General features: G+C 43.6%; 1 protein-coding gene across 2 annotated transcripts in view; it reads right to left on the minus strand.

Annotated features, from left to right (window-relative positions):
- Positions 1-6,925: 6,925 nt before the first annotated feature.
- The window catches only part of LOC123448585 (serine/threonine-protein phosphatase 7 long form homolog), a 69,848-nt gene continuing 54,036 nt past the window's right edge, over positions 6,926-22,737 (minus strand). The window contains exons 2-9 of one of the 2 annotated variants that reach the window (XM_045125539.1): positions 15,449-15,633; positions 14,268-14,426; positions 9,427-9,565; positions 9,003-9,342; positions 8,475-8,906; positions 8,105-8,400; positions 7,768-8,032; positions 6,926-7,684 (exon numbers count right to left, since the gene is read on the minus strand). In XM_045125539.1, coding sequence (XP_044981474.1) covers positions 7,028-7,684; positions 7,768-8,032; positions 8,105-8,400; positions 8,475-8,906; positions 9,003-9,342; positions 9,427-9,563 — 2,127 coding nt within the window. In that variant the 5' untranslated portion in view covers positions 9,564-9,565; positions 14,268-14,426; positions 15,449-15,633 and the 3' untranslated portion in view covers positions 6,926-7,027. Of the gene's footprint in view, positions 7,685-7,767; positions 8,033-8,104; positions 8,401-8,474; positions 8,907-9,002; positions 9,343-9,426; positions 9,566-14,258; positions 14,427-15,448; positions 15,634-22,737 lie in introns of both variants that reach the window. The other variant, XM_045125538.1, reaches the window with a different exon arrangement.

Raw genomic sequence — 22,737 nt, forward strand, 5'->3', positions numbered from 1 at the left:
AAAATCTAGTCGCATCGGAATGACAATTCGAACAAAGAAAAATATGGGAGGGGAAGGAGATGACAGCCGATCTCAGCCCTAGTCGAACAACGAGGGCAACGACAAGGGGACTAACCATCCTCCTAGAGGTGAAGGGAAGATCCGTGCATATGTAAAGCACCGACACGACCAACATATGCACTCACACAACAATCTAATGAACAACATCTACGAGTGCATCTAATCAACATCATCTTGGAGTTCACAATCAAATCTAAAGAAAAAAAATATGAAACTAAATGTAGAGCTGGATTGCCTATTTATACATTCACATTTTTATCCTTTCATTATTGCTACGAGTGCATCTAATCAACATCATCTTGGAGTGCAGCCATAGCATCCAGCAGCAGCAGCCAACAACAATACCAGTAGCCAGCAACACACTCCACACCAGCAACACCCACCCTATCCAGTAGCAGCGCCAAGCAGCAGAGCAACAACAACGGTAGTGGACCAGGCTGTAAGTGGGACGATTAGCGGGATTCCCGCCTCCACCCGTCAATTGACACATATTTTAAGCAGGAGGTCCACAATTGCCCACATATGATTATGTGAGATAAGTGGGTTTAATGGGATGCCCACATATTTAGGTTACTTTGTCTTGTTTCCTCTAACATTTAAGCACTTCTAGTCACACAGTGATATACATAAGTTTTGAGAGTTTGCTCTTTCAGTCTGGATGTTTCAGAGTTCATGTCGATATCTTGTCTATCTTCAAAGCAAACAACTTTATATGACTGTCTAAATTACTCACATCCATGCGCTAAGAAAGCACGACTTAATTAAAAGCACCAGATGCTAGTTTATTTAATGTGTGGTCGGAAATAGATAACTTGCATAATTCAAAAAAATAAAAATAGGAGCTTCTCATCAGAATAAAACACCTTGTGGCGTTAGGTCATACTTGTAATTGAAGGTTCGGCATGGTGTCATCAATTAGACTAGCAAAATTAACACAAGAGCCCAACATATATGCCAAAAGGAATTATATGTGATCAGCTGAGAAAGCTTCACTTCCAAAGATCTGACCATAGATGAACTTCATATGAAATATGAAGTAGTTTGTGCGCACCAACAATAAATTTTCTCAAACATAATTACTACAATGTACAACATAATCTGAAAAACATCAAAATTAACTAGACAACTGATGGCCATGGCTAACCCATGACGCAGAGGGAGCGTGGATCTCGTGGTGGATAGGGCCGGGAGGAGGCGGCTCCGAGGGCTCTTCCGGTAGCCATGGAAGAGCTGGACATAGGTGCTGCGGCCATGGAGGAGATGAAAAAGTGGGAGGGATGAGAAGGGTATCCTCACCAAGGAGGAACCGGAAGGGAGGACCTTGGGGACGGCATAGCGATGGCGCGGGGACGGGTTATGGACGACACGACGATGGCGTGGGGAAGATTCAGGGATGGCTGACGGGAGGGGCAGCCAACAACGGCCTAGCACTAGTGGGAGGGGGGCTGGGGCGGTGGATGAGGGTGGGGGCATGGTAGAGGCCCGACGACAGTGCGGTGGAGGTGCAATGAAGGAGGAGCTGGTGGCAGCACGGTGGACAGGGGCCGGTAGCGGCATGGTGGAGGAGGCGCCGGTGGTGGTGCAATGGAGGAGCGGCCGGTGGCGATGCGGTGTAGGAGGGGAGAGTGTTGTGTGTGTGTGTGGACTTGAGTGAGAACATGGACGATATGTAGGGGCGGGAGAGTTTCTTTGCCGTCAGCCCAAGTACGAGACACATCAAAATTAGCTCCCGTTTATCCCACCGTGAAATGACACACATTTGCCGTGAGCCGGTCTTTGCCGTCAGCTCTCATGGGTCTTTGCCATCAACTAAAGTCCAAACAAATGGAAAAACATGTATGACCGGGCCAGGTCGAGGTCCATGGCCAATCTTTGTTGTGGGCCAATCTTTGCCATCAACTATATTGGGTCTTTGCCGCTAGCTAAAGTCCAAACATACGGTAAAGCAAATATTCATCGTCAGTTGGTGTTTGCCGTCAACCGCTGATGGCAAAATATGTCTTTGTTGTCCGCCTCGATAAAAAGCTGACAACAAAGAACATAACTGCCGACAAAGTAGTTGTTTCCAGTAGGGATTCCTGGCTGCCTCTTCTGCCAAGCGAGTAGCCTCCACTTCAACATTGTACTGCAGCACCTCGTTCTCAAGAACGTTGTATCTCTGGCCAGCCTGAAAATTAAAGAGGGCCGGTGCAGGCAAAGTAACAGGTATAGGCGTATATTTTTCAAATATTAAGTTATAATCATAACCTCTAGCACAATTTACAATAAATTCAAGATAACACAGAACTTCAAAATCTAAATATCTATCAAGCAAAACAAGATCACTTGGTTGGGGTGACACTCCCAATTGTGCAGCTATGCGAGAGGCATAAATTCCTCCATACAAATCTCCGTTGCTAGAGTTGGAATGCCACTTTAGGGCAACAAATGCACCAAGGTTACGTCCTTGTTCACTAGTCACAACAATGTGAATAAGGCTCAAGTGAGGGGCACATAACACACTACAATCTTGTTTCCCTACTATGCATTTTCCATTAAATAGTGCAAAGTAAACAATAGAGGGAAAGTGAATGCTTTTAGTTCTGGCCCGCGTCACTCCTCTATCTTCTCGAACACAGAGTCTCTCGAGGAACATATTATAATAAGTTCTTGATGGTTTCTCAAGTGAACCCCAAAGTGGGAGCTTGCATGCTACAGAAAATTCTTGTAAACTCATGCTAAAGGCTTTATAATAGAGATTAAATAACGCTCTAGAAGTACTAGAATGATAATGAAATCCTTGCTTGAATGTACGGGTGAGATTATAATGTTGAACACACTTATCTGCAAGGAAGTCGGTATGGCCGGTGTTGTGAATCAAATGATCAAATTCCTCCTTGACACATGTGCCATTCATGAATTCCTTGCTTGACCATCGACATGATTTGGCATGAGGCATCAATATCTGATTGGCCGGAGGCTCAATCTAAGCATATCGTATCGAGCCCTCACTCGATGATTCACCCGAAGTATGCTTTCTCGAGGAGCTCCTCCTAAATAAACTCATCTCCCTAAACAAAATTTTCTGAATTTTTTGAGCCACAAATTGATGTCAATAAAACTTTATGAGAATGATCGCAACTACTCTTAAGGAATACTTAGAGGCTATATCAAGCATTCGTACTACTTGGAACTCAAAGAATTCAACATGCAAGCTCATTTTCTGTAGCACTAAGTGAAGAAATTTATGCAAAATATAAAACACTAAAGCAAAATCAAATTGGAGGGATGGATGAGTCACATACCAAGGAACAATTTCCTCAAAATAGTTTCAAAAACGGAGTTCCAATCTGAAAGATCAAAATTTTTAGTTTATAGAGGAAGAACACGAGAGAGAGAGAGAGAGAGATCTAAGGAATTTTTTGGGTCATTTTTTATGGGACGGAAAACTCAGAAAACAGGGTACCTCACTAGGTTACCTCAGTGGGGATTTAATGTCTTTTGAAAAGGATCCATTAATAAGGTTGATCGAGTCATGTTAATAACTGTTTCCAATTACATGAAACCAAAGAGTTTTTGTATATCACTAGGTTACCTCAGTGGGGATTTGCATATCCCCAACAATAAGATTATAGTATTTCTTTTCTCTTGGAAATAGGTAGAGGGTTTGTAAAATCTCCAATGATGACTATGGGAATAGGCTCAACGGCATTAATATTGTTAATCAAAGTTTTCTTCTTTAGAAAATGCATAGTATGTTGCTTGCCATTAACATGAAAAGTGAACTTGCTTTTATTGCAATCAATAACAACCCGTGTAGTATTTTTAAATGGTATACCAAGGATGATCAATATATTGTTGTCCTCGGGCATATCAAGAATAAAAAAGTTTGTGAAGATAGTAACATTTGCAACCACAACGTGAACGTCCTCACAAATTATTATTGGTAAAGCAGTGGATTTATCAACCATTTGCAAAGATATCTCAATGGGTGTAAGCTTATCCAATTCAAGTCTTTTATCAAGGGAGAAATGCATAACACTAACACCGGCTCCAAAATCACATAAGCAGTTTTAACATATTTTCTTTTAATAGAGCAAGGTATTGTGGGTACACCCGCATCAAAATAGTAATTAGCAAAGAACGTAGCAATTTTGGATTCGGGTATTTTTATTTTATTGGTAATAATATCCTTCATATACTTAGAATATAGAGGCATTTTCAACATACCAGTAAAGCAAGTGCACCAAAAGACATGCATAATCATTTCAGCAAAGCGTTCAAAATCATCATAGTCCCTACTTTTAGAAGGCTTTCGAGGGAATGTCATGGGTTTTTATACCCATGGTTATCTTTCCCTTCCATGTTTTCTAGAAACAATGTCTCTCTTATCAGCTAATTTTTTTATATTGCATTTTTTTTATTCTTTTGAAAAATAATGCACCGAATTGAAAATTTCCAAAACTAAGCCTGCCTCGGCCACCCTCTAGCCGACTGGAGGCTGTCGGCTTTGGTGCGGCCGACACGAGGCAGTCGGCCGGGCCTAGGCCGACTATCCGCTCTCGGCCACGTGGGAGCCGACCAGTGGCCAGGCCACTGCCTGTCGGCCTTGGGGAAGCCGATAGGGCAATCGGCCTAGCCGTGGCCGACTAGTGGCCACGAGGCAGCACCAGCCCGGCCCTTCCCCCCTCTCCTTGTTCCTCCTTCCTTCTCCTTTCTCTATTTCTTATCTCCCTCCTTCTCCCATTCTACCTTATCTCCTTTCTCTATTTCTTCTCCTTCTTTCTCCCCCCACACAAAAAGTCTTCCATTTCCACGTTTTGAACCGTAAATTTGTTGTGTAAGGAGGAGGACATCCAAACTATCCGTCTAACTCGCGATGATATTTTATGTAAGAAACTTATGTGTATTTTGAACGTTAGCTATTTTCCCGACTCCATTTCCCGCCCATATTCCCCCAATCGACCATGCCATTTTGTTCCCTCCTCCGTTGCCGCAAATATTTCCACGTCTCCATTCCCGCCTAATTTTTCGCACCACCTTTCCCGCCAAATTTTGCCCTTTTCTTTTCCCGTCACCTTTCGCACCAACTATTTACCCTCTTATTTCCCGCCAAATCTTTCCTGCCTCATTTCCCTCCTTGTCTTCCCGCCATCTTCCTGGTCATCTAAGTCTATAAAAGGAGGCATTGGACTGCCTTCCTCCATCATCCAGCCTCACTTGAGAACATTAGCACTGCCTTCCTCCATCATCTAGTCAATATGAGTTTGCCTTGCTCGGCTCAGAGCATCAGGCCTAAGAAAATGCAGAGTGCGAGTTTGCCTCGGGGTGTGGAAGCAGTTCGATGTTGGTGCGGTGATCTCTGCAAGGTGAAGGAGGTGACAGGTTTTTCAGATTGGTTGGGCATGAAGTTTTCCATGTGCGCCAAGGCTGAATCTGATCCGCCCGAATCTATTTCTGCGTACCTCAGGCCTCCGGTATGCTCAAGTTATCCAGAGTAAATATGTTGTTGATATTATTGTTTACTTGATATTTATATATATTTTTTGTAGTCTCCTCCTCCTCTCTGCATGTACTATCGTTGGATTCACATGGAAATGCCGGACTGGGCGGTGACCGAGATTCGTGAAAGAGGTCGCCGTGCATGGGCTAGCTTGGACTTGGAAGAGCGCCGCGGGAAGGCTGAAGCAGAGGAGAAAGCAGAGCAGAAGAAAGAGTGGGAAGATTACTGTGTGGAGCAGAGGGCTTTTATTGATGAGATGAAAAGGAAGAACCAAGAAGAGAAACTTTGGTTGGAGGAGGTTTACAGACAACGGGAACAGGCCCGTGAAGCTGAGAGGGAGAGAAAGAGAGAAAGGGCTCGTGCGGCCAAAGCAGCAGAAGAAGCCGGTGATGGAAAAGGCAAATATCCACGCTGGACTGAGTTGATTTATTTTAATTTCAGCAAGTTGTATCTTAATTTCAGCAAGTTGTATCTTAATTTCAGCAAGTTGTGTGAGCACATTGTATCTTAATTTCAGCAAGTTGTATTTTAATTCCGGCAAGGTGTATCTTAGTTTGTCTGTAATATCAAGTTATTGGTAGTATATGTGTTATCCACGAAGAACCAACTGAGCATTTTTGTTCTCGCCTTGCTTTCCCGCCATTTTGTTCCCGCCTTGCTTTCCTGCCATTTTGTTCCCGCCTCGCTTTCCCGCCATTTATTTCCCGCTCTTCGGCACCTATAAAACCCTCTCCACAACAAGGTTGGTAAGGAGTGTGCTCAAAATGTCTCATTATCCTTTCGATTGTAGTTTTCACAGTGGTATGTCTGAGTGTCTTCTACGCTTGGCTAGCAATTTCAAGATAGACAATAGAATAGTTTCACGGGACGAACTCATTAGTAGTGACACGCTACTGAATGAGATTGCTCATGCATTAGCTAGGAAGGGGTGGCCTGCAAGGACATATGAGGAGATTCAGAAGGAACTTCTGCGGTTGAATGAAAGATGGAAGAAGAAAGGCCAGCACATACGCGGTGGAGGTGGAGTAAAACATCCCTTTTTATGGATTGATGATAGCGAGGATGAAGACGATATCTTCATGCCGAGTAGCAAGGACAAGAGGGCAACATCAACGAGTGCCAAGAGTACCGCTTCGTCGAAGGGCCAGAGCTCAGCATCATCGAAGGATGACGACGACTTTATGTAGTTTTTGTATGAACTCTGCATCTTAATGTATCTTATTTTATGTATCTTATTTCATGTATCTTATTTTATGTATCTCCGGAATCTTACTTTGTTTGTAATCTCAAGTTATTGGTAGTATATGTGTTATCCACGATGAACCAACTGAGCATAGAAATAGATAGGAATATGTCTCATAGATAAAATACACATAAGTCTCATAGATAAAATACACATAAGTCTCATACATAAAATACACATAAGTTTCTTACATAAAATAGACATAAGTCTGAAGTGATACATAGCAGGGCAAAGAGTTTGCTTCACTCACGACGTCTCGGTTGGCGCTCTGGGGGTGTGGGGGGTGTACTCCATCCCCACATGTGGGGGGGGGGGCTAATGTTACAAGGAGGAATCTCGGATCCACCCTGGTCATACTGTGTATCCTGTGTGGGCCACGGTGGAGGAGTAGAAAACATGTCCAACCACATGTTTTGGTGCGATGGTAGCTCATCTGGTTCACTCCCTAACCCAGATCCGGACGCCGACACACCATGATATGCAGGAGGGACCATACCTGTTGGATGTGGATGATACATGAAACCAGGAGTAGGATTGTGATGTTGCGGAGTTGGCTGAAACATGAAGCTCGATGATGAAGCGTGGTGCTGTGGCTGATGCCACGCTGAACTGCCAGGCTGGTCAGGTGGGGGTGGATGTGGCGTCGGTTCCACTCCTTGTAGACGTGGACGTGGCTGATGTCGATGCACGGAGTGACGCGGCACCGGCGTAGGCTGCGGCTGGTGATGCACAACATCCGAAGTGCGCGTGCACGTGATAGCTTTATAGATATCTCTTATCCTCTGCTCGAGCCTCTTGAGCCATGGTTGAATCTGAGACCGAGGTACCATAAGAGATGCAGATGACAATTGTCGATCAAAGTTCATCACGTCAGTATGAAGACTGTATGCCAACTCACCCTGAAATTGTCATTAAGAATAATAAGTACCGATGATGAAGCAAGTAACAACAACTTAAATGACGTAAAGAGAATAAATATTACCGCATACTGCCTGGAGCCAGAAGTATCATACGTCGGGTACGTATCACACGTATGCGGGTCCGGAATCTCATCTGTATTGGAGTGCTGAACAATGCGTAATCGTGTTCCTCTCATGTACCCCTCCAAATATGCATTGTATTCAGCGAGATCAAATGCTTGTTGTTCATGCCACCTACGTTTAGTGGCAATTTCCCATTCTAAAACATACTCTTCAAGCCTTTGTAGCCACTGAGCCCGTGTCCTATTGGTTCCCTTCCTTGTCATCCTGTAATTTATGATGATGTTTAACCATAGGCCATAGAGAAACAAAATGTAATATATAGTTAGTATAACATACCTGTGGACTACTACTGAGAGCAGGTTGTCTGTGTTGGGTGGAGGAGTCAACTGCCGAAGACCGAACTGTCTCATAATGCGCTGCTGCGCCATCTCCTCAACAAAGACATCGAAGATAATCTTCGATTTTGTCATCCAGTAACCCCGATCTCTCGTGCATAGCACAGAAATACCACCGGGATATCTAAAAATTCTGACTACTTCCGTGTACGGTTGCCAAATAACTCCCGTGTACGTATCAGACTGCTCATTTAGTGTAGTGTAGGCTCGCCTAGTCTGTTCACTAGCATACCGTCTCTGCGCAAGACATAAGTTAGTTTCAACCATAGTGTAAACTAAGAAGGTGGATAACATTATACCAGGGGACATACCTTGCGACACGTCCAACACAGGCCGAAAGTTGGCAAGTCGATGTCATCACCATCAAGCATGTTGCCCACATGATAACTGTGGTCCACATCTATGTTTGGTCGTCCAATAGAGAACCTCTCCCAGGACCACAGTTGTAAAAACAGCGGGCAACCAAGAATGGCCGACTTGGACGTGGAAAGATGACAACTGTTGCACATACCTCGGTACGTAGCAGCTAATACCGCGGATCCCCAACTCCTCGGTGTGATCTGTTCAGCTAACTCAGCAGTCGCGATTTCCAGTGCAATGGGGATGTAACGCGCACTCAAAGTAGTGACATGGTTCTCTGTGAACATCACCTTCCCGAGAAGCCACAATAGGTATGCCTCCAGGCTACGAGTAATCTGTATAGCACTCAAAGGGACTTGTGAATAACCTGGAAATCTCTCGATCTGCAATCATGTAAGGAGAAAGGGACTTGTGAATAACCTGGAAATATTGCAACTTGAAACATTTACCTTTGATAGATATGCGAGGTAGGAACTAACCCTGAAATGTTGTAACCAGTCATACTTAGGTCCGTGCGCCTCTGACGCCAGTATTGGAGCCCCATCATATATATTGAAGAAACGTGCTGCCAAAGTTTGTTGCCAATCTGGCGGGTCCTCCAACAGTCCTACCGCATTTCCCGCCAACGGAAGTCCGAGCAACATTGAGACATCTTCTAGAGTAGGAGCCATCTCACCCCACCTGAAGCGGAACGTGTGAGTCTCAGGCCTCCATCGGTCCACTAAGCAAGTGAGCAAAGAAGAGTCAATGCTGAGGTGCCGCGACGTCTCAGTGGCCTCAACTAGACGTGCGAACGGTAAAAGCCCAGCCCATTTGAGTCTGCATATCCACCAATCATAAAATTTATGTTACTTACAATGCATATTTAATACAATGATTAAAGTTTAAGATAAAAACAGTTACCTTTCAACCCACAGCGGATGTATACTCCAGTCCACCTTAGCAGTACGAGTGACAAGTGGTACGAGCTTGTGCTCAGTTAATAGCGAAGCACGATGCTTACTATCAACGTCCGGATTAAGAAGATACATTCCCTCCATTGCTATACAATACAAAACGTAGTGCAACACATAGTATAAAATTAAAACGTAGTGCTAGTACAAACTTAAAACATAGTGATAGTACAAACTTAAAACATAGTGATAGTACAAACTTAAAACATAGTGATAGTACAAACTTAAAACATAGAGCTAGTCCAAAATTAAAACATAGTGATAGTACAAATTTTAAACTCTTCCTCCTCCTCTTGCCTCCCTCTTCCTCCTCATCTTCCTCGGTTGCCTCGTCCACGCCTAGTGCCCCTTGCAGTGACGAAGGTGGGACAATCAGGATCCCTATGCCCAAATTCATTACATAGAATGCATTGCACAGTGCGCCCACCGGCCTCAGATTCATCCATGTCATTCCGGATGCGCTGACTCTGCCGCCTCCCTCTACTTGTACGCATATGCGCAGGATGTGGAATGTATCGCCTTTGAGCAGGCTCAACAGTGTTGAAGTTACCCATTGATCGGAAACCCATCAACTCACCTGTCCAGGTATAGAGGACAGCCTCTTTCAGAAAATACGGAGACACAAAAGAGATTGCGTCAAGACCTATGAGCCCACAAGCAGCAAGTACATGCGAGCAAGGTAGGTGAAGCAACTTTGGTTTGTTGCATGTGCATTCACACATTGGCCACAATTCATTTCCAATTTTCACCTCGTGTGTTCTCATCTCATTTGCACATCCGAATTTGTTGTTAGCTAAGCAAACCTCGAACCTTCGCTCTAGATTTCCAATGGCGACAACACTGTGTGACCGGGCTTTCTTCATCTTTTCATCCATGTACTTAATAACCCTTTCACAGTAACGTGTGTTCGGATTGTTTGTCATATGCTCCGCATCAATTTGACGTCTTTCCCTGAAATACTTCACTGTGCCATAGAAAATGCCCTCAACGATCGCTGTAAGTGGCAAAGCTCTATTTCCTCTTAGGACAAAATTATATGTTTCACCCAGGTTGGTAGTCATGACACCGTACTTGGCTCCATGTGTGTCATGCAAGAGAGACCACCTCTCCACTGGCTCATGCTCTATCCACTGATCGAAGGTTTTAATCGTCCTCGCTAGCCTTCTCCTTGTACCAGGAGGGTCAAATCCTGGCAAGTCACAAAGCCCAACCGGCTCTTCCTCCACGGTAACAACTCCAGTTGCTAATTGTGCAGCTACTGCTTGAACATGTGCCCTGACAGCAGCATCTCTTGCAGCTCTCCTGTCCCTAACATGTCTCTGTGTGCAAACATTTAGTCTGTTACGTATCAGCTCATATTTCCATTGTTGGTTATGCTTGTAGAGTTTCTTGAATAGTTTCATGAGGTTCTTATTTCTAAACCGCGAGAAGAAATTTGCCCCTAGATGGCGCATGCACCAACGACTCTGAATGTCCTGCCAAGGAGTTTGTTCACCGGGAGCAGGGTTTGACAATGTCTTGATCGCGCTGAGTATACCTGCATGCCTATCATGAAGGATGCACACATTCTGCTTATCTTGCACAACATCTATTTTCAACTGCCTGAAGAACCATGTCCAACTCTCGATGTTCTCGCTCTCCACAAAAGAAAATGCCAGTGGGCGACTTGATTTTCCCCATCTTGACCTATGGCTGTGAGGATCTGACCCTTGTACTTGCCAGTGAGAAATGTGCCATCAACACATATCACCGGTCGACAATGTCTGAAAGCTTCAATGCAGGCACCGAAAGAGAAGAACAACCAATGCAACACCCTAACTGTTGGGAACTCTGGCAGGTACAACTCTTGGATGTCAACATACGTGCCAGGATTCCGGTTCTGCAGTGTCTGCACGAGCCGAACAACAGAGTCATATGCATCAAAATATGAACCAAATCTGGTCTCCAATGCCTTCTGCTTAGCCCTCCAAGCCTTGCCATATGATATGTTGTACTTTAACCTGACGAAGAATTTTTTCTGGATAGCCTTCACTTCTATCGCCTTGCACTCCACAATCTCGCTGTAAAGCAAGCGAGCTATCACAGTGGAAGTAAGGTTGGGATGATCTTGAGGGATGCATGGAATAACACAATTATGACTAACTAAGTCATTTATGACCCAGCTTGTGCGTACTTAGGGAGATATCCATGCACCCTTGCGGGACAGCCCTGATTTCTACAAACCATTGTCAACTTATCCGGACAAGAAACTTGAGCTACAAATACCCTTTGAGTGGAAATTGCCCAATTAAGGATGGCATCCTTTAGAGCTTGTTTGTTCGGGTAGAGGGCACCTGTTGCAATGTTGTTCTGGTGATACCGCCAGGCAGAATCATGACCGTCGTTCACCAACATTGCAGATGAGAAGTCCTAATTCCATGATGTAGGAATAGGCACTTCATGTGCCTGCTCTTCTCCATCTGGTTCGGCGGATTCATCGGAAATATCACCCGCTATATCTTCTTCATGCATCTCGTTTTGCATGTGCCCATCTATCTCGTCGGCATCCGCCTCACCGCTGAGATAATCATCTGCATCTCCCACTTCTTCCTGACTACTCTGGCCTGCTTCGTAAAAATCATCCCCAGCATGGGACGCATGAATTGACTGTCAATCATGCATCCCTACACTGCTCTCACCATATTCATAGCTACGTTCCACTTCAGGTTCAGTCACCGACTTTAGCACGGGGAGAAGTAAGGCCACATGATGACATCCCCTACGCTCGCAGGATTGTAACAAGCGCACCCACTGGTCGTCCCGCTCTATATGCTTCAGATACCAGAAAATATTACCAGTGGACCGGGTCCATAATGCATGAACACCGATGGTGTGTGTTTCAGTATTGAACCCTAAACATAGCACAAGCCATTCTGTCAACTGACTAACAGACCATGTTTTAGGGGAGGACACCTGCACCTGTGTGTACTGAAATTCATTAAGATGAGCTCCCATCTCATTGTTTGAACGGTACCACGACCATAGTGCAAACATAACGTCACTAAATAAGACATCTCTGTTGACCTAACTTATTATTCAACAAGGAAAAAAACTAGAAGAACGACAAACCGAAATATATTTTCCAAATCTATCGGAGAACCTAAAAATAATTAAACTACTTCATTTACTAAACTAAATTTATACTAATCTACCGGAGCACCTAAAACTAGTTAAACAACTAAATTTATACTAATCTACCGGAGCACCTAAAACTAGTTAAAAAACTAAATTATACTAATCTACCGGAGCACCTAAAACTAGTTAAACAACTAAATTTATACTAATCTACTAGAGCACGTAAAATTTTAGAAACTACTTCATACACTAATCTACAAAAATATTTTACCCTTGAAGCGTGCACAGAAACGATGAACGACGAACGACTCTTGACGAACACCGAGAATAATCCCACACCACCACCTCCAACTCCACCAAAACAACCAACTTCACCCACACCACCACCACCACCACCACTACAACCTCCACCTCAACCTCCACCACCACCACCAAAAATAGCTTCAAAACAAGCACCACAAACTACCCCATCGTGAGTGAGACGGATAGTTCGGATGCCCTCCTCCTTACACAACAAATGTACGGTTCAAAACGTGGAAATGGAAGAATTTTTGTGTGGGGGGAGAAGGTAGGAGGAGAAAGAGAGAAAGGAGATAAGGTAGAATGGGAGAAGGGAGAAAGAAGAAAGAGGAAGGAGGAAGAAAGGAGGAAGGAGGAAGAGAGGGGGAAGGGGTTGCCTCGGCTGGCTAGTGGCCACTAATCGGCCTCCCCCAGGCCGATAGCCTTATTGGCTTCGCCAGGGCCGACAGGCAGAGCCGACAGGGAATCGACGTGGCCTGGCCACTAGTCCACCGCCACATGGCCGATAGCCACTGATCGGCCGGGCCTAGGCCGACTGGCCTCCTGTCGGCCACGCCAGAGCCGACAGCCTCCTGTCGGCCACACCAGGGCCGAGGCAGGCCTATTTTTGAAAATATTCAAATTGGTGCATTATTTTTCAAAAAGAATAAAAAATGCAATATTAAGAAAATTAGCCTCTTTTCATAACATTTATTTTTAATAGGTGGGTTATCAAGAGCCTGAACATGTTTTATCTCCACATAATTATTAGGTTCCTTATTAGTACCCGGTGGAACTTCTACAAGAACGTCATTATAATCATTATCATTATCACTAAGTTCATGTTCATTACGAGATTGTGTCTCAACATCAGAAATAGAAACATCATTATGATTCTCGGCAGTTTTCTCAATATCAGGTTCACTAGGTGCATGCAAAGTCCTATCATTTTTCTTTTTCTTTTTCTTATTAATGGGACTAGGTGTATCATCATGAATTCTCTAAGAATCCTATTCTATTATTTTAGGGTGACATTCAGGGTAAAGAGGTTCCCGAGTCATTCTACCTCCTATAGTCATTACTCTAACAGCATGATCATTAATATTATTATTCATTTCAGCAAGCATATCATTTTGTGACTTAGCTACTCGATCTAGTTGGGTGTGAACCATAGAGGCATGTTTACCTAGACCTTTCATATCATTAGTAATTCTAAAACATCAAGTCACTTATGCGGTCTACCATCATGTCATTATTTTTCAATTGATCCTTAACATAGTTATTGAAGTGTTCTTGTTTAACAATGTAATTATCAAATTCATCCATGCATTAATCAGGAGTCTTAGCATAATGTATATCATTTTCAATAATGTAACAGAGGGAGTTTACCTCTACTACCTGTGTTGGAGTATCAAGTCCATGTATTTCTTCAATCGGTGGTAATTTTCTTCACATCCTCAATCAATTTTAATACCTTTCTCTTTGATAGATCTTTTTTGCTTCTTGCACATCTTTAGGGCCGAGGAATGGAATATCTATCTTCTTTCGAATAGGTTCCTGCGGTAGTTCAAGAAGTGTCTAATCATTGGTATTTTGTAATATATTATTTAATAACTCTTCTGCTTGTACAACGATTCTTTCCCTGAAAACACAACCCGCACAACTATCTAGGAAATACCTAGAAGCATGTGTTACTCCATTATAAAAGATATCAAGAATTTCATTCTTCTCAAGAGGACAACTAGGCAAAGCTCTAAGTAATCGGAGAAGTCTCCCCCAAGATTGAGGGAGATTCTCTTCTTTAATTTGCACAAAGTTAAATATTTCCTATAAAGAAGCTTGTTTCTTGTGAACAGGATAATATTTTTCAGACAAGTAAGAAAGCATATCCTGGGGACTAAGCATACAACCAAGATCAAGAGAAAGGAACCATTCCTTGGCATCACCTTTGAGCGAGAAAGGAAAAGGCTGAAGGGTATAATAGTAGCGTATCTTCTCATCATTGGTAAACAAGGCAACAATATCATTAAATTTAATAAGGTGTTCGACCACATTTTCATTTTCGTAGCCATGGAAAGGATCATACTCTACTATTGGAATTAGTTCAGGGCCTATAGCGAATTCATAGTCATTATCAATGACAAATATAGGAGAAGTAGCAGATTTAGGATACTATTTCATTTTCTCAATCATAGATTTTTCTTTTAGTTTGCATAGTAATCTCTTCACATCAAATCTATCTTTCACAAGCAATAGCTACCTCTCACCATCCATAACATAACCTTCAAGTACATAAGGCAATACATATCTATTAGGAGGACGAGGTGTAACAGGTGATCCAAAGTTTTCATTAGTTTCAACATTTTCAAGTTCGCTAGCTCTAGCAATATGAGCATCAAGTAATTCACTCAGTGGCATAGTTTTAGTTTCAACATGTGTAGCAATTCTATCATGATTAATTTAAGAAGTAGCATCATCCAGTTCATGTGACATATTAGGACGATCAACAGGTGGTGGTGTAACAAGTTGATTCAAAACAGTAGGTGAATCAAAAGCAGATCTAGATGGTAGTTCCTTACCTTCTCTCGTGCGAGAGGGGACGCTCTTAGCTGGATTATCTTCTAGATTCATCATAGTGGCAATTGGATATCCTTAAGTCAACACAATAAATAAAGCTATGCTCCCTGGAAACAGTGCTAGAAAAAGGTCTTGCTAACCCATAAGTATACATGATCGTGACAATCTTCCCGTCTAGTATTTCACCCTAATTTATTGATTCGACACAAGGAGAGACAAAGAACATTTAGTGGCCTTGACAATTGAGTTGTGAATTCAAACACACTTGGAATATCTCTCTGCATCAAGGATTTAGTAGCAGAACAAATGATAGTAGTGACAGTAGAAGTGATAGTAGCAATTTGGTAACAATAGAAATGGTAGCAGTTGAGTAGCAGGTGTGACAACAGCAACAACAATAGTAATATAACAACCCGGAACCAACGCTCCAGAAGAGTCTCTATTTATTCCGTTGTCCCCGTGTGATTTAATTGGTTGTCGCATTCATCATCGCATCATGCGCATCATATGCATAACATCGGTGCTACATTGCCATATTTTGTTTCAAACTTGCATCCGTTATTAGTTGCCAGTTCTCTCCATTCTCGTCGACGAATGTTTCGGGACCAACCACGCACGCACGTGCCCGTGGCATCATTAAAATATTTTTTAAAGAGTGTGCATAAAACTTCCCCGTAATGGGTTGGAAGTTTGCGTGTGGTCTTATTTTATTATAGGTAGACCGCATGCTATATTTGGTCGTATTTAGAGGTCGTTTGATACCCGAACCGTTAAAAATATAGTGACATTATAGACAATCGAATTGTGAGACCTTTTCAGTTTTAAAAGTTTTGTAACGGGCCACAAACTCCCTCTCTTCTTTGCCCGACACCCCTACACATCCTGCTAGCCCAACCATCCCCCCCTCGCTTACGGACCATCCGATCGAGATCAACACTCTGAAGACGCCCTAAAAATCCCTCTTCTAGCTGTCCCTGCCTATAAATAGACAACCTCCTTGTCCAAATTGGGTAAACCCTACCCCTGCGTCATTTTTAGTGCCTACCCAAACCCTAGCCGCGAGTTGTCTCCTCCTCCTCCCACCTCTCATCCGCCGTGGCCTGCTAGGGCTCGAACCGGGCCCATGGGGAGCCGCCGTCGCCCACATTCGTTCTACCGCCCGCTGCTCCCGAAATCCTAGCATCGTTAGAGCCCATCATCGCTGCCGTCCTGCCCACGCCCGCTCGCCGGACCGCTATCACCGTGTGCCGCCACCCCACTCTGCTCCATCAATGTCGCGTCCCCATGCTCCGAGCACCCCGTGCGCCACACCGTCTGATTTCCCGCTACCTCAAGCTACCATGGCGCCCGAGGTCGCCCCTCCGTGGAGCCGCATCACCGGGCCTCGACTTGCGCTGCACCCATCTTCTACATGGATCCGGTAGGATCGGGCCGAGAACCGTCGCCCACGGCCCATACCACTCACATAAGCCTATTCCCGCTGCCCATGCTTGCCGCACCGTCTACCCCACCGTGGTTGACCTGTTGGAAATATTCCCTAGAGGCAATAATAAATTAGTTATTATTATATTTCCTTGTTCATGATAATCGTTTATTGTCCATGCTAGAATTGTATTGATTGGAAACTCTAATACATGCGTGGATACATAGACCACACTCCGTCCCTAGTGAGCCTCTAATGGACTAGCTCGTTGATCAAAGATGGTAAAGGTTTCTTGGCCATAGACATGAGTTGTCATTTGATAACGGGATCCCATCATTAGGAGAATGATTTGATGGACAAGACCCAAACTATGAACGTAGCATATGATCATGTCAGTTTATTGCTACTGTTTTCTGCATGTCAAGTATCTGTTTCTATGACCATGAGATCATGCAACTCCCGGGCACCGGAGGAATGCCTTGTGTGTATCAAACTCCACAATGTAACTAGGTGACTATAAAGGTGCTCTCCAAGTATCTCCGAAGGTGTTTGTTGGGTTGGCATGGATCAAGACTTGGATTTGTCACTCCCTGTGACGAAGAGGTATCTCTAGGGCCCACTTTGTAATACAACATCACAACAAGCCTTGCAAGCAATGTGACTAAGGAGTTAGTCACGGGATTTTGTATTATGGCATGAGCAAACAAACTTTTCGGTAACGATATTGAACAAGGAATGGAGATATCGACGATCGAATCTCGGGCAAGTAACATACCGATGGACAAAGGGAATATTATACAAGATTAGCTGAATCCTTGACATAGTGGTTCAACCGATAAATATCTTCATAGAATATGTAGGAACCAACATGGGCATCCAGGTCCTACTATTGGTGATTAACCGGAGAGTGTCTCGGTCATGTCTGCATAGTTCTCGAACCCTGAAGGTGTGCACATTTAAGGTTCGGTGACGTTTCGGTATAGTTGAGTTATGTATGTTGGTGACTGAAGGTTGTTCGGAGTCTCGAATGAGATACCATACATCATGTGGAGTTCTGGAATGGTCTGAAGAAGAAGATTGATATACAGGAAGAGGGTATTTGGGCTCCGGAATGGTTTAGGGCATTTCCGCTAGTGTACCGGGAATGACGAATGGGTCCCGGGGGTCTATCGGGAGAAGTCCACCCACCGAGGGGCTGCATGGGGCTAAGAGGTGGCGCACCAACCCTTAGTGGGCTGGGACGGCATCCCCTAAAGTCTCTTGCGCCAAGGATGTGGGAGGAGGCCAAGTGGAAGGGAATCCTATTAGGAGTAAGACTCCACCTCCCTTAGTGGAGGAGGATTCCTCCTCTTTTGGTGCGGCCGGCCAACTCTAGGGGAAACCCTAGGGCGCCACCCCTTCCCCCTCCCTCCTATATATACTAGAGGGGAGAGAGGGCAGCCAACACACAATCTAAGGCGCAACCCCTCTTCCCCCCTCTAGTTCGTTCTTCCTCTAGATTAGGTTCGGCGATGCATGGCGAAGCCCTGCTGGATCAGCTCCACCACCATCACCGCCACGCCGTTAGGCTGTCGGAGAACTCAGTTACCTCTCTTCCCCCTCTTGGTGGATCAAGAAGGCGGAGATCTTCATCACGCTGTACATGTGCTGAACGCGGAGGTTCCATCCGTTCGGCACTAGATTGGGATGTATCGTGATGGGATCGCGGGACAGATCATGACGAGATCGTGGGAAGGATTGTGATTGGATCACGAAGACGTTCGAATACTTCAACCGCGTTATATACACTTCGCTTAGCGATACAATGGTATGTAGATGCACTCCCCCTCTCGTAGATGTTAGTCTACATAGATTGATCTTGGTGAGCGTAGGAATTTTTTTTGTCTCCCATGCGATGTTCCTCAAAAGTGGCATCATGAGCTAGGTCTATACGTATATGAGACCTCGAGTAGAACACAAAGGAGTTTGTGAGTGTTGATATTCAGATTGCTTTCCTCCTTAGTCTTTTCTTGATTCGGCGTTATTGTTGGATGAAGCGTCCCAGACTAACCTTACTCGTACGCTTACGAGAGACCGGTTCCATCGTCTCACATGCAACTTGTTGCATAAAGATGGCTGGCGGGTGTCTGTTTCTCCTACTTTAGTTGAATCGGATTTGACAAAGGTGGTCCTTGGAGAAGGTTAGATAGCAACTTGTGTATCACCATTGTGGTTTTAAGTAGGTAAGAACCGTTATTGCTAGATACCCATAGCAGCCACGTAAAACATGTAGCAACAAATTAGAGGACATCTAACTTGTTTCTGCAGGGTATGCATGTGATGTGATATAGCCAATGACATGATGCGATATATTTGATGTATGAGATGATCATGTTTTAATAGTTAAATATCTACTTGCATGTCGATACTACGGCAACCGACAAGAGCCATAGGGTTGTCTTTAATTTATTTTGGTGCTTGGTGACGCTTTACTTTATCGCTAGTTCAGTAGGTTTAGTAGTTACAACATAGTTGGCGCTACAACCTCGATGGCAGCACAATGATGGAGATCATGGTGTAGTGCCGGTGACGATGAAGATCATATCAGTGCTTTGGAGATGGAGATCAAAAGCACAAGATCATGGCCATATCATGTCACTTATGATTTGCATGTGATGTTAATCCTTTTATGCACCTTGTTTTGCTTAGGACGATGGTAGCATTGTAAGGTGATCCCTCACTAAAATTTCCAGATAGAATTGTGTTCTCCCCGAGTGTGCACCGTTGTGAAAGTTCGTCGTTTCGAGACACCCGTGATAATCTGGTGTGATAGACACTACGTTCACATACAAGAGGTGTAAGACAGTTTTGCACACGTGGAACACTCGGGTTAAACTTGACGAGCCTAGCATGTACAGACATGGCCTCCAAACAGAAGAGACCGAAAGGTCAAACATGAGTCATATAGTAGATATGATCAACATAGAGATGTTCACCATTGAAGCCAACTCAACTCACAAGATGACCAGACCTGAGTTGGTGGATTTGGATCATGTACCACTCGAATAACCAGAGGGATGTCAATTTGAGTGGGAGTTCTTAAGTAATGTGATTAATTGAACTCATTATCATGAACATATTCAAAGTGTCTTTGCAAATTATGTTGTAGATAATTCAGTGCGTCTTGCGCTGTGGCTCCCCTATTTTTTATATGTTCCTAGAGAAAACTAAGTTGAAAGATGATAGTAGCAATTATGCGGAATGGCTCCCTAAACTGAGGATTGTCCTCACTGCTGCACAGAAGGCTTATGTCCTTAATGCACCGCTCGGTGTGCTACCCCCCGAGCTTCGTTTGTGGATGTTGCAAACATCTGACATACATGTGTCTGATGACTACGTGATAGTTCAGTGCGTCATGCTTTATGGCTTCGAATTGAGGCACCCAAGACGTTTTGAATGTCATGGAACATATGATATGTTCGAAGAGCTGAAACTAGAATTTCAGGCTTGTGCCTGTGTTGAGAGGTATGAGATCTCCGACAATATTCTTTCCCTCCAAAGGGAGAAAATCTCAATCGTTGACCATGTGTTCAGATTGTCTGGGTGCTACAATCGCTTGAATCGAGTGGGAGTTGATCTTCCAAATAAGATAGTGATTGACATAGTTCTCCAAAGTCACTGCAACCAAGCCACTGAGCTTCGTGATGAACTCTAACATATTGCGGATAGAGATGATGATCCCTGAGCTATTCGCGAAGTTCAACACCGCGAAGGTAGAAATCAGGTAGGAGCATCAAGTGTTGATGGTTAGTAAAACCACTAGTTTCAAGATGGGCAAAGGGAATGAAGGGAACCTTGGAGAATGACAAGTTTGTTGCCACTCAATGAAGAAACCCAAGGTTGAACCCAAACCCGAGACTAAGTGCTTATGTGATGAGGGGAATAATCAATATGGCGGAACTGCCCTAGACACTTGGTAGATAAGAAGGCTGGCAATGTCAACAAAAGTATATTGGATATACGTGCTATTGAAGTGTACTTCACTAGTACTCCTAGTAGCACATGGGTATTAGATACCCGTTCAGTTGCTAAATGTTAGTAACTCGAAATAAAAGCTAGGAAATAATCGGAGACTAGCTAAAAGCGAGGTGACGATGTATGTTGGAAGTATTTCCAAGGTTGATGTGATCACCATCGCACACTCTCTCTACCTTAGGGATTAGTGTTAAAGCTAAATATTGATTGGTGTTAGAATTGAGCATGAACATGATTGGATCGTGTTTATTGCAATACGGTTATTCATTTAAAGAGAATAATGGTTACTCTATTTACTTGAATAAAACCTTCAATGGTCATGCACCTAATATGAATGGCTTATTGAATCTCGATTGTAGTGGTACACATGTTCATAATATTGATGCCAAAAGATACAAAGTAGTAATGATAGTACCACTTACTTGTGGCACTAACGCTTGAATCATATTGGTATAAAAGCATTAATAAGCTCCATGCTGATGGATCTTTTGACTCACTCATTTTGAATCGATTGAGACATGCGAACCATGCCTATTGGTGTAAATGCATGAAAAAACTCCATGTAGATGGATCTTTTGGATTCACCTGATTTTGAATCACTTGAGACATGCAAATCATGCCACATGGCCAAGATGACTGAAGGCCTTGTTTTCCAATGAGATGTACCGAGAAAGTGACTTATTGGAAATAACACATTTTGATGTGTGAATTCCAATGAGTGCTGAGGCACGCAGTGGATATTGTTATGTTCTTACTTCACACATGATTTGAGTAGATACATGTGTATTTACTTGACGAATCACGAGTCTAAATTATTGAAAAGTTCAAGCAGTTTCAGAGTGAAGTTGAAGATCGTCGTGACAAGAGGATGAAATGTCTACGATGTGATCATGGATATGAATATCTGAGTTGCGAGTTTGTTATATATTTAAAACAATGTGGAAATTGTTTCGCTACTCATGCCACGTAGAACAACATAGTGTGATGGTGTGTCCGTACATCATAGTCGTGCCCTATTGGATATGGTGCATACTATGATGTCTCTTATCGAATTACCACTATTGTTTTGGGGTTAGGCATTAGAGATAACCACATTCACTTTGATAAGGCACCACGTAGTTCCGTTGAGATAACACGATATGAACTATGGTTTGAAGAAACCTAAGTTGTCGTTTCTTAGAGTTTGAGGCTATGATGCTTATGTCAAAAGGCTTTAGCCAGGTAAGCTTGAACCCAAAGCGGATAAATGCATATTCATAGGATACCCAAAACAGTTGGGTTCACCTCCTATCTCAGATCAGAAAGCAAAGTGTTTGTTGCTAAAAAACGGGTCCTTTCTCGAGAAAGAGTTTCTCTCGAAAGAATTGAGTGGGAGGATGGTGGAACTTGATGAGGTTGTTGAACCGTGACTTGAAATAGAGTGTAGCAGGGCGCAAGAAGTTGTTCGTGTGGCGCCTACATCAAATTTAAGAGGAAGCCAACAATGGTGATCATGAAGCTTTAGATCAAGTTACTACCAAACCTCGCAGGTTGACAAGGACACGCACTACTCCAGAGTGGTATAGTAATCCTGTCTTGGAGGTCATGTTGTTGGACAACAATGAACCTACGAGCTATGGAGAAGCGATGGTGGGCCTGGATTTCGACGAATGGTTGGGTGCCATGAAATCCGAGATAAGATCCATGTATGAAAACAAAGTGTATACTTTGGAAGAACTACTTGATGGACGTAAGGCTATTAAGTACAAGTGGATCTTTAAAAGCAAGAAAGACGATGAAGGTGAAGGTCACCATTTAGAAAGCTCGCATTATCGCAAAGAGGTTTTCAACAAGTTGAAGGAGTTGACTATGATG

The sequence above is a fragment of the Hordeum vulgare genome, chromosome 4H (assembly GCF_904849725.1).
Source record: "Hordeum vulgare subsp. vulgare chromosome 4H, MorexV3_pseudomolecules_assembly, whole genome shotgun sequence".
NCBI lineage: Eukaryota > Viridiplantae > Streptophyta > Magnoliopsida > Poales > Poaceae > Hordeum > Hordeum vulgare.